This window comes from Mauremys mutica, chromosome 2, assembly GCF_020497125.1.
Source record: "Mauremys mutica isolate MM-2020 ecotype Southern chromosome 2, ASM2049712v1, whole genome shotgun sequence".
Lineage (NCBI taxonomy): Eukaryota > Metazoa > Chordata > Testudines > Geoemydidae > Mauremys > Mauremys mutica.
The window spans coordinates 199,260,069-199,275,185 of NC_059073.1; the positions used below are offsets into that span (position 1 = coordinate 199,260,069).

At 41.1% G+C, this 15,117-nt stretch overlaps 1 protein-coding gene across 4 annotated transcripts in view; it reads left to right on the top strand.

Moving 5' to 3' along the window:
- Positions 1 to 15,117, top strand: part of LOC123364441 (cytochrome c oxidase assembly factor 1 homolog) — a 38,417-nt gene that overhangs the window by 18,117 nt on the left and 5,183 nt on the right. For all 4 annotated transcript variants that reach the window (XM_045006586.1, XM_045006585.1, XM_045006588.1 and 1 more), the window contains 2 exons: positions 9,953 to 10,054; positions 13,969 to 14,120. In XM_045006586.1, coding sequence (XP_044862521.1) covers positions 9,961 to 10,054; positions 13,969 to 14,120 — 246 coding nt within the window. In that variant the 5' untranslated portion in view covers positions 9,953 to 9,960. The remainder of the gene's footprint in view (positions 1 to 9,952; positions 10,055 to 13,968; positions 14,121 to 15,117) is intronic.

A 15,117-nucleotide genomic window follows, 5' to 3' on the forward strand; every position in this document is an offset into this window, starting at 1 on the left:
GCACCGCACAGCAGAGAGCACCGGGTCTGGCTGGGCTCTGCAGCTGCGCTGCCCCAGGAGCTCGCCGCCCCGCTGCCCAGAGCATTGTGCCCATGGCCAGTGAGCTGAGCCTGCGGGGGAGGGAAGACAGTGGGGGAGGGGCCAGGGGCTAACCTCCCAGGCTAGGAGCTCAGGGGCCAGGGAGACTAGTCCCCTGGGCCACGTAGTTTGCCCACTTCTGGGCTAGTGATTAGGGTACTCACATTGGGCTCGGGAGACCCAGGTTCAATTTCTTGCCCCTGGCATAGACTTCCTGTGTGACTTTGAGTAAGTCACTTAGGTTACATTCCACAGCCAGCAGCTGTGAGAGCCTCTGAGGACAGAATTGAGCATGCGGGGCTTGCACTACAGTGCTAAAAATAGTTTGGGGGGGGGTGGAAGAGGGAAAGCTTCAGAGCCTGAGCTGTAGCCCAAGTTGCAACTTAAAAACGTTGTCTACGTAGCTATTGCTAGAAGCTCCACAAATCTGGGTCTGTCAATGCGGGAGTAGGCTCGCTCCCACTAGCCATATAGATGTGCCCCATGTCTCTCTATGTCTCAATTCCCCATCTGCAAATGGGGAGTTAACTCATAGGGGTATTGTATATTGTGAGTTGCTTAGATGCTATGGCATTCGAGACCACACAAGTACCTAAGATTCAATGAATAAATTAAAAGTCATAAAAATAATGTAACAATACATTTCTGAAATGCTTCCTTTTTATGGAGAGAAGCTGACTCAGAACCAGCTGCCTTTTGTGCAACCAACACACCCTTTTCCTTACATGGTCCATACGTGAAGTTATGCCATTCTTTAGTTTAAGTCAAAGTACTGACAACAGATGTGGAGTGTGTGAAAAATGGCCAGATGTGTGGGGCAGTTTCCTTGCCACTTCCCTGCTCCTCTTTCACCTCCACATCTGATCTCACAAGCTCAGTCTATGAACTTACCAACTTCAGTCTGAATGAAAAACCTGAGGTTGTAGAGGAATTTTGTAAGTCTATGATAGTGTTCCTGCTTCTCTGCTTAGAGTAGTGTGTTTCTATGTCACGTTCCCTATTAATCTTGCCATGTTGCTGGTGTTTCAGACTTATTTTTAAATTGCAGTATATTTAAGCTCTATTTTTGCTAAATCCTATAGTTTCCTTAATAGATTTAGCCAGTATTGAATTGGGGCTTCCAGGCTCCTGGCTCCATAGCGGGGACCCTGGAAACCTTGAGGTCTCCAGCAGCAAACTGGGCAGGGTTCTGTTAGACCCTTGCCTGTGTTTCACAGGAAGTTTGTCTAGATAGATACATTTCCATCAAACATATTGATTGGGATGAATCCATGTTTTCCAACAAAACGTGGTTTCTTTGCACAGTTGCTGACCAGCTTTAGTCAGGATCTTTTGTTGGTGCTTCTGGGCACTTCTCTAATAGAAATATGTAATTTTTAATTTCTTCAGGTCTTTCTTGCTCTTTATTGTAAAATTTATCATTTTACAGTAATTTATAAATCTTTTCTGTTTATATATTTTTCCATATTGGGATTGTATTTGCTGAATTAAAAAGATATGCATCTCAGTGCCTTTAATTTTGGAAACTTTTCAGTGTATGTAGCACATTGGACACAGATGGCTAGTCAGTGAGCAGATCTGAGAACTAAATAGCTCTTATTGCATTCCAGGCACTGCAGCTTCTTTGATCTCTCACTCAGAAATGGTTTATGAACTCAAACTATCACTCATCTTGCAGATTCAGTGATCATATTCTAGGGAGCTGTGGATAAATAAGATGTATGCACACATCACATTCGGAAAGTGTCCCTTGCTTGACAGACCATCTCTCTCAAGCTCCTGTGAAGCAGTATTTTCCTCTCATATCTACAGCACAAGATAGTTGCTAAAGTAACACAATCACCATTTTCTTAATTAAGTTTTCGATGGTAATTTGAGAGCTGTGTTTTGACACCAGCTCTTGTTAGATCCAATATGCGGCAGGGATGATTCACTGGTTCTGTGATAGACATGCCTGACAAGTTGGTATCTGTTCAGTTTTCATGGGCATTTAGGGAATTAAATTAAGAGTTTAGAACAGAATGATTCTTTCAAAGCTTTGAGTGTGCTTCTTGTGATGTCACTCATGCTTGCAGAGAAACCAGGAAGTCTGCACCTTAGACTTCTCAGGTAAACATCTCAAATATTGTTAAAAAGTACACATACCAATTACATTTTTAAATCTGACTACAACAACGGGTACTTTCTTCCTGTTCTGAAATCTTACTCTTTAAATCTTTTGTAATTTACCTTTAAACTAATGTTTGTTTGTTTTTTTTAAACAGAGGCATACAATTAGGACTGCTAATGACAGATTAGTAGGTATTAACCTATAATGCCATTCTCTAACAGCAGCAAATATGGGTCACACTACAGCTATAATTATTCTGCTTCTCCTGTAACACATCCTATTTGTTTCAATATGGGTGACTGGTAGATGCATTTATCTTCAGAAATGTCAACGGTGGACCCCCCTGCTCTAATCTGTACATAAGCCTTTCATCCTAGGATCTGAAAGCACTTTGTAAATTTAGAGATGGAACCTTTGTGTATCAGTGGGATTTGGGAGAAAAACCAGAAGGATTTGGTCCTTTGGCCCCCTTGTCCCCATTGAGGGAAACAAAATCCCTTTCACAGAAGGGTAGCCTGGGGCATGGCAGGAGTAAAGAGGGGAGAAGGCACAGCAGTCAATGGAAAGGGGGATAGGTAGCACTGGAAGAAAGGAAAAGTCTGAGAAATGGGAGAAAGCCAATGGGGAAGAATAGAAGAGTAATCTAGGGAGGGAGTGACTACATGCGGGATGGTGTGAATACAGAAAGCTGAGGGGAAAGAAAAGGAAAGCAAATATGCCAGTTGATTGAGACAGCATAACACACACCTTCTCTAGACGCATTTCCCTAGATGTGCTATATCTGCAAGATTTGCCGAGAGTGGGATGGGTGACTATTATGAATTCTTAATAATTACATTGGCTGCTCTAGATTTTATAGTTAATTAACGAGAGAGAGGGGCAGAAAATAGACTAAAATTCACCAGAAAGAGCACACAATCCTTTCACTGATAGGGGTCTATTTATCTCCCTGTTAGATGGACAGCTAACCCTTGGAAGCTTTTTCAGCTTCTAGAGAAGAGTCTGTGGACTGATCCTGGTGAGAATATTTCAAAGTCGAGTCAGCATCTCTCTCTTAATGTCAAAATACTCCTCCTGAAATGGGATGGGGAAGAAATAATAATAAACAAAACCAAACCCATCCCTTGTTACTCTTCATTTTGATTGTCTGTAAACTTAAGTGATTGAGCTTTTGCTCAAGGTAAATAACTTGTGCAAAGTCTTCATTTGCATTTCAAAATGCACTAGCATAGTGTCAGTGAAGATATGTGGAAAACAGTGAATTAAAATATTACTGTTGAAGCAGACCTATTGCATCTACTTATACTTCCCCTGCTTAGTGACAACACTGGGGAAGAAAGTATTTTGTGGGCATTAACAAACCATCTCTGAAGCCCTGTGTCTCCAGACATTTATTGGGAGAAAAACCAGATCAGACCCAACTGCCTTGTACATACCAAACAATTCACTGTTTTGTTTTACAAGAGTCATGGACAGTTATTTCCATCTCATTCTTCTGGGTAAGCTGAATTTGTCAGTAGCTGGTAAGAGTGAAATACATGAAGAGATGGCTGGGAAACCCCATACATCTACCTGATCTTGTGTCCTTCATACCTAAGTTACTTGTTTTCACAAAAGTTGAATCTGTAACCTGATCAAGTTAATTCAGACTTGCTGAATTGAAGAGGCAGAGGGATCTAAAAAAAAAATTATATATGCATAGGACATAGCTTCAGCCTCCTGAATTTAGACACTCAGATCATACTTAGGCACCTAAATAAGTCACCTGATTTTCAGACACCAAATGCTTCAAATCTCAACATTTGGCCACAGAGAAAGTGCAAGTGCCACTCTGTTCATTTAAAACATCACCGTTTCCAAATATAAAAACCTCTGGCTGACTGGATTTAGGGAACATCTGTGCTTGTGTTCCACACAGGTATAGGGCCAATGAGCAGGTCAGAGAATGAATCAGCAGTTACTACTTTAGGTTTTGTGCAGCTCCCTCAGTCTTCAGTGTGATGGCTTCCATTATTATATTTGTATTGCAGTAGTTCCTAGAACCCCAGGCATGGATCAGAGCTCTACTGAGCTAGTAACTGTAGAAACAAACTGCAAAAAAGATAGCCCCTGCCCCCAAAGAACTGAGATTTGTCACTTCAGTGTCTGTAATCTGAGACATGTTATACACACACGTCACCTGGTGAAAGTGCCCTTTGTTTCACTGCTACTGTCTACCACACCTGTGGAGGAATGTTCGGCCAACCTCAGTGAGGATAGAAAGATAAGGTCTTAAATAAATAATCAGAGAGGCGCATATATCTCAGAGTCTAAAATCTAAACTGCCTCAAGTGTCAGGGACTCCCTGAAGCCAAACATCTTTCTCTCTAAGGTCCTCCAGCTCAGATTCAAAACAAGCCAAAGTCTCATGAGAACAGTAGCTTTTGAGAGAATTCCACCATTTGACACAGCTGAAATGAACTTGTGCAGTTGTCACCACTCTGGGCTTATTATATTTCAGTGCTATAGAACTCCAGCCCTTAGTCAGTCTCAGCTTCAAACCAAACCATCACCACCACCTCCTCCTTCTCCTGGGCCTATATCTTTACATTACATTTTCACTGTGTGAAATAAAGTTGCCCAGCAATTAGAAGGCTGTGCTTTTAGACTGGTTCTCTGGTGAGAACCATACATCCATTCTTTTGATACTGTAGATTTGGTATTCTTTCATGTGCGTTAATCTCAACCTAGCTTTCCTCTTGATGTTAAAATTAAAGACTTTTCCTGCAAAGTAGTTCACTTCCTCCTTTTGTGTCAGTCTTCTTGGAACTTGTGCTTTTCAATAGCAATTGTGAAGAAATCTGCGCTTGTTTTTCACAAGCTGACTCACATGCCCATTAGTGGTCTAATAGATTCTTACCCTAGCTGTGAAGACCTCTTTATAGAAAATGGCCGGTAACAGGGAAGTAAAAATACTCATTGCCAGTGTCCTAACTTCAGGTTGCTGTGCTTATAGGGGCTTCTCAGAAACTCATTGTTTCCCCCTTGTTACTGTTATCCCTGTACTGTGAATGATGTGTACATTCTCTTTCCGAGATTCCTTTACAGACCACAGGGTTCCCAAGTTGTTTGCTACTTTCCACAAAGCATGGCTCCCCCCAACACCCCTCATTAATGTTAGCAAAAACCAGATAGCTAGCAGAACTAGCACGACAATCCTGATGATTGGTCTTTGTTAATATTCATATCTTAATACATGTTCAGGAACCCAAAATCCTATTTCTCACTTGCATTTTATAGATCACGCTTAAGAAGTCACCAGTTGTTGCTTGTTTAAGGGTGTAAAGTGTTTTGATGGGATCTTCTAACCCTATAGTTCACAGGTAGTCATCCTGATTAGGGAAAGGAAATTAACCCTTGGTGAATGAAATAATAAAAAATTCATGGAAATTTACACCCTTGCCACAGAACAGAGGCACAGCAGGATGTAGTTTGCCCAACAAACAAGTCCCTGAATTTCTATTGAAAAGTTCTGTCCAAAAGCCCGTTTGCATGTGCGTGCCTTGGTTGCACCATCCATCAGTTGATAACACAAGAAACTCACTGTCTAGTACACTTATAGGGTAGATGGTAGCGGACTGAATTTGGTTCCACCTGAGGAAATGAGAGATCAGAATTCTCTTTTCAGCTCATTGGAGACTTGCTAAAATATGCATTAAAGATTCTCCTGGGAGAATCCTGGGCCAAAAATTTTTGCAAAATTCTGCATATTTTATTTGTCAAAATAATGCAATATAATCACACCAATTTCAATCATTTTGGTAATGCACTTAAATTACAGTACAATGAATGGAGAATGGGAGTGGATAGCATTGGAGGAAATACCCAAATCCCCTTTGTCTAACAGTAATGTAGCTAGGTTTGATCCTTTATTTCTAGTTTTTAGTCAACAAATATATGCAGCCATTAGCTCAGTATTAATCATAGGCAACTGAAAAGCAAGTGAGGGCTGGAGAATCAAACTCACAATTTATAAAGCCATACGGTCATTTACAGTAAGGCTCCTTTACACCACTCTGGCAATGTAAAGGAGCCTTAAAACTTTTACACTTGTTTTATGCTCCTAGGGGAATTCACTAAGGATGGGAACAACTAAGCAGACGGGCTGATCCGTCAGGCAGAGCCTGCCTCCACGCACCTCAAAGCCCTGCCCCTCCATGCAATAGCAAGCCGGAGTCTCTCTCATTCGCTCTCTGACACACGCCCGCTCAGCCCCATCCTTGGCAGTGATTGACAACTCCCCACACATGTACGCCCCCCCCACTCCCTCCGTGCTGATTTGTGTCTCTGCCGGCTGCTCCAGGCAAGTAACTACTTTTGTGGGTTCCCTTTGCGGCCCCTCAAATATTTTTCTGTAGGGAAGCAAAGAATTCTGCACCTGAGCAGTGGTGAAGAATTCCCTCAGGAGTAAAAAGAACTAGATAGCTTTGGTCTTTTGAATCTCCTACTGTAATTTACTGTCCCAGGTATATATCATCACAGCAGACCAGATATGTATGGGAGGATGGGTTAGGGTGCTAGGCTAGATTTGGGAAACCCTGCTCTCCCATAGATCCTGTGCAACACATGCATCTGACGAAGTGGGTATTCACCCACGAAAGCTTATGTTCCAATACATCTGTTAGTCTTTAAGGTGCCACAGGACTCGTTGCTTTTTACAGATCCAGACTAACACTGCTACCCCTCTGATAATTGACGGCCGAGACTGTGTGCCTCAGTTTCCCATATGTAAAATGGGGGAAGTAGCACTTCCCTACCTTAGAGGGATGTCGTGAGGATAAATCCATTAAAGATTGTGAAGCGTTCAGACACTCTGCCGATGGGAGGCATTTAAGTTCCTCCGATAGATGGTGTGATTGAGAGGGCGGCAGTAACTATTGAGTTCATCTCATCTTTTAAAAGATTAGTGAGATTTAAGCAGCTGAGCCTCTTGCTTCCTCGAAGTTCACAAAAGGGAAATGTTAATGTTTGTGTAGACTGCAACCTAGCAGAGATGTATAACTAGACCCACTGGGTGTAAAGAAGGGTGAACATTATAGCAGGTGTATAAAATAAGCATCCCGTTAATTGACATGGATGCCTCTCTCTCTCTCCATCACACTTGTTTGAGAATTGATCAGACTGTGATGCCTAATGAACCACAGACATTTTGGTTGCAAGTAGCAGATCCTTTGACTACAGCTCTTTGTTAGGTTTATGCAAGACTGATATGTATTACCTATGATGCTTAATGGTGCTAGATTTCAGTGTCTGTTTTCCTCAGCAAGCTGTCGTCTGTGTCTAGCGGGCACAGACATTTGTGTACTATTACCTTGAATTTCACTGCAAGAAGAAAATTATGCCTGGCACTTCTAGGCCACGGTTTTGAAAGGGACATAACAAATGCCTCAGGTCACAACATGTTACACAAAGATCAGCTTTCCAGATCAAAGACTGATTTTTTCTAAAATAGTGGTAGCGTTGGCCAGTTTACAGCTTTATTGTACGTCTGGTTGAGCAAACATCATAATAGGCTGATGGAAACAACTGGGCAGCACACCAAGTCGGCCATAATAAGAGATGTGAGTTACACAAACATGCACCATGAGGTATTTCTTGCAGAAAATTGCATTAAGTAGTATATTTGGGAGAAGTTTTGCTTTTCCTTTCAGAAGAGTATGTCCTTGTGAATCCTCTAGTACCACATCTCAACAAGAAGAATTTTAATATCTCCACTCTCTGTGAGGTACTTGAGTAGCATGAGAGGTTGAGGGGAAAAGTGAGCAAGACTAGGGGAAAGATAGGTCAGGAAGAAGAAGAGATGGGGGTCACTTGTGCAGGCAGAGGAGCTAGAGAAAGGGGCAATGACAGGGGAAGAAGACAAGAGTTGAAGAGGGGAGTCAAAACCAACAAAAATCCATCATCTCTTTGAAAGAGTCAGCAACCGCCTGCACGGAAAGGTGAGATAGGCAGGGTTGGAGGATGGAGAGGCTGGGATTGCTGGCATGCTCTAATGGTTTGAGTGCAGACCTGGGGACTGTTCTCAGCTCTGAAACTGGTTCCTTATGGGGACTTCAAGTTGCACGATCTGTCTGCCTCAGTTGCGTCATCTGTAAAATGGTGATCATACTTGCCTACTTAAGAGGGCTCTTCTGAAGATTTATATTATAGGAGGACTTGTAGAGTGCTGTGGCTATGAAAGTATTATGTAGTCTGATTTCAGGACAGTTCTTCCGCGTAAGAAATTACTCTTCAACGTAGTGATCTAATTGGCAAAGATGACTTTAAAATGCTATGGTACAATGTAACAATACACAGTTAAAAGTTGTTTATGCACATAAGGCAATAGACAAAAGTGATATCTGGGTTAATTATTAAATTCCTCCTTTACCTCAGCTAGAAAATGTCAGGGAATGATAGGGAAATTCAGGCAAACAATCAATCTCTGAGGCAGGACAGGGAACATACCAGACATCATGCTGATGTCACACGCTAGTGCGTAGCATTATGGGAAAGAGTTCCTTTGTTTGTCACTCCACCCTCTTAAACAGTGGTTCCTCAGATGAAGCAAGGTCTGACTAATGCATTCTTGGGAGATATGCTGACCATTTTCATAAAATGTATTAAGTGGCTTTGCCTCATCATATTTCTGTAATTGGCTTTGTGCTATGCTTCATTAAACAGCTTTATTAGCTTTAGCTAAGCAGTCCGTTTGCACAGTTTCAGCAGGGCAAAGGTTTGGGCTTGAAAGCTTTAAAACCACTAATTTTATAACTTATCAGAACATCCAGTAATAGTGCCCACACTAACACCAGACATCTACACTCTTCAGTCAACAAGACTGCTTCACATTTGAAATGAGGTTCAGACTGTTTCTCCCCTGCTCCCCTAAACAGTCCATTATCCCGTTTTTGTAATGGAAACACTTTAAGAAACAGCTATTCAGTTGCTTTTTTATGGCCCATACTGCCACAACCTGCGCTGAAGGAGTGATCTGGGGAAGAGTGTTTGATAGGATTCTCCTGGCCATACAGTTTAGCAATACTCTGGTAGCCAAGCCATAGAACTTCTACTAGGTTGACTCTTTAGGAGGTAGTTGTTACTCTGCTGTGTCATTCAGATGGATACGACAACCATGACTCATCAAATGGGCAGGATGGTAAAGGAAAAGGATTAGAGAAGAACAGGATTGCAAGAATCTTCCTGTTTACCAGTGGCTTTAAAAAAAAACAAAAAAAACACCCCAACAAACTCAAACCTCAGCAACATTATGTGTACTGGCAGTGATGTAGCTTGGCTGTGTAGCTTAAGACTTCTGGCCAAATTGACTCCGGTGCAAGCATATTTACTTTAGTGAAGTTACACTAGGGATAAATCTGGCCTCTCAAGTCTGAATACTTGCACTGTATTACTGAGTATGTATGGTAAGCCGTGAGAACAATATGCTGTGTTTCTGGCCATCAGCCACACCAGGGAGGTCATTTTCTTCTTGGCAATTAGTGAAGTGGTGGCATCGCAAAAGGAAGTGAACAAACATATTCTATCCTGCTTAGGTGCCCAGTTCTCATCACAGAGTTCCGCTGGATGTACTGTGGGGCCCCAGAGAGCTTGATTTCTACATGCAGTGATTTCATTCGGGCTTATTTTGCTGGGATATTGAAAAGAACTTTGGCAAAAGAAAAAAAAAATCTTAATCTTAGTTTTCCTCATACAATAAATGTGTGTCTCTTTTTTTTCTCTTCCTAGGGGGAAAAATGCCAGCCTCTTTAAGAAAACTACAGCAAATGGCTATTTATCTGGGGCTGCTAAGTGGTGGGGGATGTGCTGTGATGTATTATCTTATGCAAAGTAAGTCCTGTTGCTATTAGCAACCTTATTTCTGCCCTCTCCACATCATTCCCCTTTGTACAGTTGACAAATAAGAATAGTTCAGATTCTGATAAACATGGTTTGGAGGGAAGAGCAGCAGATCTTAAAGATTTTTATTACTCACACCTGCCAGTGCAATGTCCCTCATTTTGTAGGCTTGGCTTTATTTAATTCCAATACTAGTTCTCTCTGAAGCATGGTTACTTTAGTCTCAAAAGGATTTATTTAAAAACAGATTAATGTTTCTATTCTCAATTAGATTTAAAAAATGGTTGTTGGGGACGGGGCAGGGAAACACCACTTAAATAGGGAAATGTGAACCTGTTAGAATTCTGGTCAGTTTGTAATACATCCAGTTTATGGTGCTGTTCCCTCAAAATGGATCTTGTGAGGTGCTGAGCATCAATGTGTATTGAAGACAGTCAACAGCAGTTAAGAGTGCTCAGCATGTTGCAGGATTGGAGCCTTAAAAGGAAGCCTAGAGAGATGACACGGTCAATTAGGTGACAGACAGATCTACTTGCTAGATTTAATTGGCCAAGAATTATTAACGTTATTAGTTGAAGCAATTGATTTTCTTTTTTAGTGACTTCCAGACATTTAATAGTCTGGAAGCAACAGGCTTTGTTTCCATTTATTAGAATGCTCTAGTCCTCAGGGTCTCATGCCTTTCTGTTGTACAATAGAACCTCAGAGTTCAGAAATGGAGGTTGTTAGTAACTCTGAACAAAAAGGTTATGGTTGTTCTTTCAAAAGTTTACAACTGAACATTGACTTAATACTGCTTGAAACTTTACTATGCAGAAGAAAAATGCTGCTTTTAAACAATCTTAATTTAAATGAAACAAGCACAGAAACAGTTTCCTTACCTTGAGTGTTTTGTTTTTTTTAAACTTGTTCTTTTTTTAGTAGTTTACATTTAACACAGTACTGTACTGTATTTGCCTTTTTTGGTCTCTGCTGCCACCTGATTGTGTACTTCCAGTTCCAAATGAGGTGTGTAGTTGACCAGTCCGTTCGTAATTCTGAGGTTTTACTGTAGTTACTATCAGTTTATTTCGCTTTTTGCCTAGCCTTGATCCTGAGGACATTTGCAGGAAAGGTGACCAAACTCCTTTCTGAAGCCCTCAGTAGTTGTGAAACCTTCCCTTCGACATATTTTAACAAATTGGACAACATTGGAAAGCCATCTTGTATTTCAGACAACTCATGCACTTGAGTTCTGAACTGAAGCTCAGGCAGACTGATAAGCCTGACATGTTTTAAAATAGAGAAGCTGGATTTAACAGGGATAGTAGTATTTTCTCTTAACATCCCTTGAAATAGATTTACTTTCATTAGCAGAGTGAGTGAAAACTCCTTAGTTTCCCAAATTGTTTAGCTAAAACAATACAATTAATTTATGTGGCTATTGATCATCGTTAAAACCGTTGTCTGGTGAAATGTTCAAGTGAAATATGCATAGCCTATTAAGGACCATTGCTTTGGTGTGATATTGATAGCCACATAATGTTTTTGATATTTTGATTACAGGCCAATTGGGCTTTTTATTACTAAAGTACAGCCTTTAACGAGAGTTACCCCCTTCGTTAGCTTCAACAGAAACAGAAGCTACTACTTTGACTCACAAGCTAATACAGTTTCATCTCTCTAACCTTAAAGGCTTGTTAACCCAGGAGAACTAAGCACCAGTGCCAATCATGTGGATTTAGTGAAGTTCTGGTTCCCCTTCCTCATCTTCATGTGTACAGCCAAGATGACTGAAGCGCAGGGAAGTCCTGGGACTTCCTCCATGTTGTACATTGAATAGCTGAGTAGCTATTCAATCTAGGATCCTCTGACTTCTCCCTTTGCTGTACCCAGTGGTTTACATCACTTCCTTGTATATCTGCTGTGTATAACTGTTCCTGTTCTGGACCTTTTCTACAAGATTCTCTTTGCTTTGTCAGAGCCCTGAAGACAGTGCCAGGGAGAAAACAACCCAACCACTTCCACTGCTCCCACCATTTAAGTTTTGTGTCATGCTGAAATAGTTTCAGACACAATAATCAGGAAGTTTCTTGTCACTACAAACAACTGAGCTCCAATTTCAGGCTCTCTGTGAAGAGATAAACAGTAGTCCTTATAGCCAACTGTTGTGCCCTTTAGAAACCCCGATCTGCGTTCATGCTATAGATATCTAAGTTCACTCACATTTAGGCATTTTATGTTAATACTTCAGGCAAGATATTCATAAGATACCACTCTACCGTGCACAGCTGAGAAAGGTGGTATCTTATGAAGGGGGTGAAGGGGGACTGGCTGCAGCTTCCCGATTCAGAGTCTGCTTTATGCTGGGGATGGCCCCTAAGTATTGAAAGCAGCCTGGCTGGCTGCTATCCATGGCCCTCAGAGGCTGTCCTCCCTCAGAAAATGGCCAGCTGCAGCCTTCATTAGTGGCTATGGGAGAACTTGGGCTAGAAACCAGCAAAGCTGCCTCTTTGTCAACTGGGGACAGCCGCCAACCCCGTTGCACTCCCAGAGCAATATAAAGAGGTGGACAAACAAAAGATTTGGGTCCTCTGTTTTAAATCTAAGGTGGGAACTAGATATTCAGGGTGGGATTTTCAAAAGTATTCAGTGTTAGTCTAACCCTCTTCTCATTAAAGTCAGTGGGAATGAAGCTAGGCCAGTTCTGAGAACATCTGAAAATCCTGCTCTCGGCATGCACAGCTTGAAAAGTTTGCTTCAAGATTTTTCTAGCACTAGAGGGCCCACTAGTTCCCCCCTCCCCCCCCCCCCCCCCCCCCCGACAGCTCTATTTTATACATTGGTCACCATTGGAAAGAATATTTTCCAGTTATCACCTCAGCTGCAACACTATTTCTCTGTATTTCCTTGCTGTGATACTTCACATGCTGTGAAGTAGTAGCTGGGAGCACATTGATTTTGATGGTGACAACTGTATATGTTTCATGATACCCTTTTAAAATTAATGTTTCCTCCACTTGTGTTTTAGCTTTAGGGACTTTTGCTTAAACCTTGCTTAATCCTATAACACACAGGTTCTGTAGTAGCAGCTGCTACTGCCATCCTAGAGCAAAGTAAGAAGTTCTCTCAGTTCCTACATGTTTTCCAGAATTCCCTTTAAAGTTTAGAATGTTGTTGAATGCACCTCCTACTGCTCTACAAGTGTCAGAAAACCATGGAAACTTGCCCATAATGCCACTCTTTCAAATGTCCTGTACATGTAAGGTCTTAAATCCAGGGCCTATTTCACCTAAATTTGCTACAGAACAACACTTTCCTTCTGCTTCAACGTTTCTGATTTAGGGGTTGGCATCATCTTTAGTCAGAAGTTGTCCATCTAGTTGTTTTCCCCACATTTAGAACTGTTTGCCATTGAGACGGGTGATAGTACAGACTTGGGATTCTCTTTTTGGCAATCCACAAATGTAAAAAAGTCTCAGATTTAGGAATCATGTCTGGTAATTACTATTTATAGGGTTGAATTCTTTTTCTGGAGGATTTTCTGTGTGTGTGTGTGTGTGTATATATATATATATATATATATATATATATATATATATATATATATATATATATAAATAAAAAAATGGGGGTGGGAGAATGTCATTTCTTTTATTTGCAGTGTTATAGCTGTCTTGGTCCGATATGGGAGAGAGACAAGCTGGGTGAGGTAAATTTCTTTCATTAGACCAACTTCTGTTGGTGAAAGATGAGCTTTCGAGCTACACAGAGCTCTTCAAGTTATAGCTCAAAAGCTCATGTCTTTCACCAACAGAAGTTGGTTTAAAAAACATAGTATCTTACTCCCCCCTAGGTCTCCTTTTATTTGTTTTTTTCAACCCCATAGTGACTTCTTTCCACAATGGTCTGTTTCTTTGATCTAGAAAGTTTTGCCAGGACACAGTATTATCAGCTGGCTATTGAGCAGCTCAAGAATGACCCTGAAGCCTTGGAGGCACTGGGGGCTCCCCCTCTTAAAGTTCACAACATCAGACTGACAGACAAGAGTAATCGCGTTGACATGGCCAGAGCACAGGTAAGAGCAGTGAGCCTGCCTGCCAGTGAAACATGGCTCTCAAAGATGGATTTTAAGTGTATAATAATGATGTAGAGGAGAGTGAGGAGGAGATTTTTCAAAGTCGATTAAGTGATTTAGGCACACAGGCCCCATAGAGGAGTGCTCATTGCCCACTTAGGGTGAGACTTTCAAAGGCATCTAAGTCTCTTGATTTGAAATATGGTAGAGGAGTGAATAGCAAGAATTACTCCTCCATGTTGTGCTAATTAGTTTCATACAGGAGAGAAATGGTGTGTGCACCCACTGATGCTTCTTTATGCTGTATAAAGGGTTCACCATCCCCACCCAAAAAGGATTTTTTTCTGCTCGTTTTTTATTTTTACATATGGCCTTGCCTATCTTGGGGTTTTTAGCTACTGGAATAGCTATGCCACTAAAAAAGCCAGAGGATACAATTTTCAAAAGCAGTTGCGTCACTTAGGCATCTAAGACCAATTGACTTTCAATGTAGCTTATGTACATAAGTCACTGAGGGTGCTTTTGAAAAGGTTAGTCCTAGTGTGGATGTGTTGCACAACTGTAAAGTGTGACTAGCACCAGCACAGCTTGTACTAGTTTGAAGCAGAGTGAAACCAGACTGATAAAGGTCACTTTTTATGCTGTGTCTGCACTAGGGCTTTGTATCAGTGGAGATCAGTGGCTCTCAACCTTTTCAAACCATTGTACCCCTTTCAGAAGTCCAATTTGTTCTGCGTACCTCCAAGTTTCTCCTCACTTAAAAACTACTTGCTTACAGAATCAGATATAAAAATACAAAAAAATGTCAACACAATTACTGAAAAATTGCTTACGGTTTCTTTACCATATAACTATAAAATAAATCAATCTGAATATAAATATTGTACTTACATTTCAGTGTATAGGAGATAAAACAGTATAAACAAGTCATTGTCTGGATGACATTTTAGTTTGTACTGACTTCACTAGTGCTTTTTATGCAGTTGGTTGTAAAACT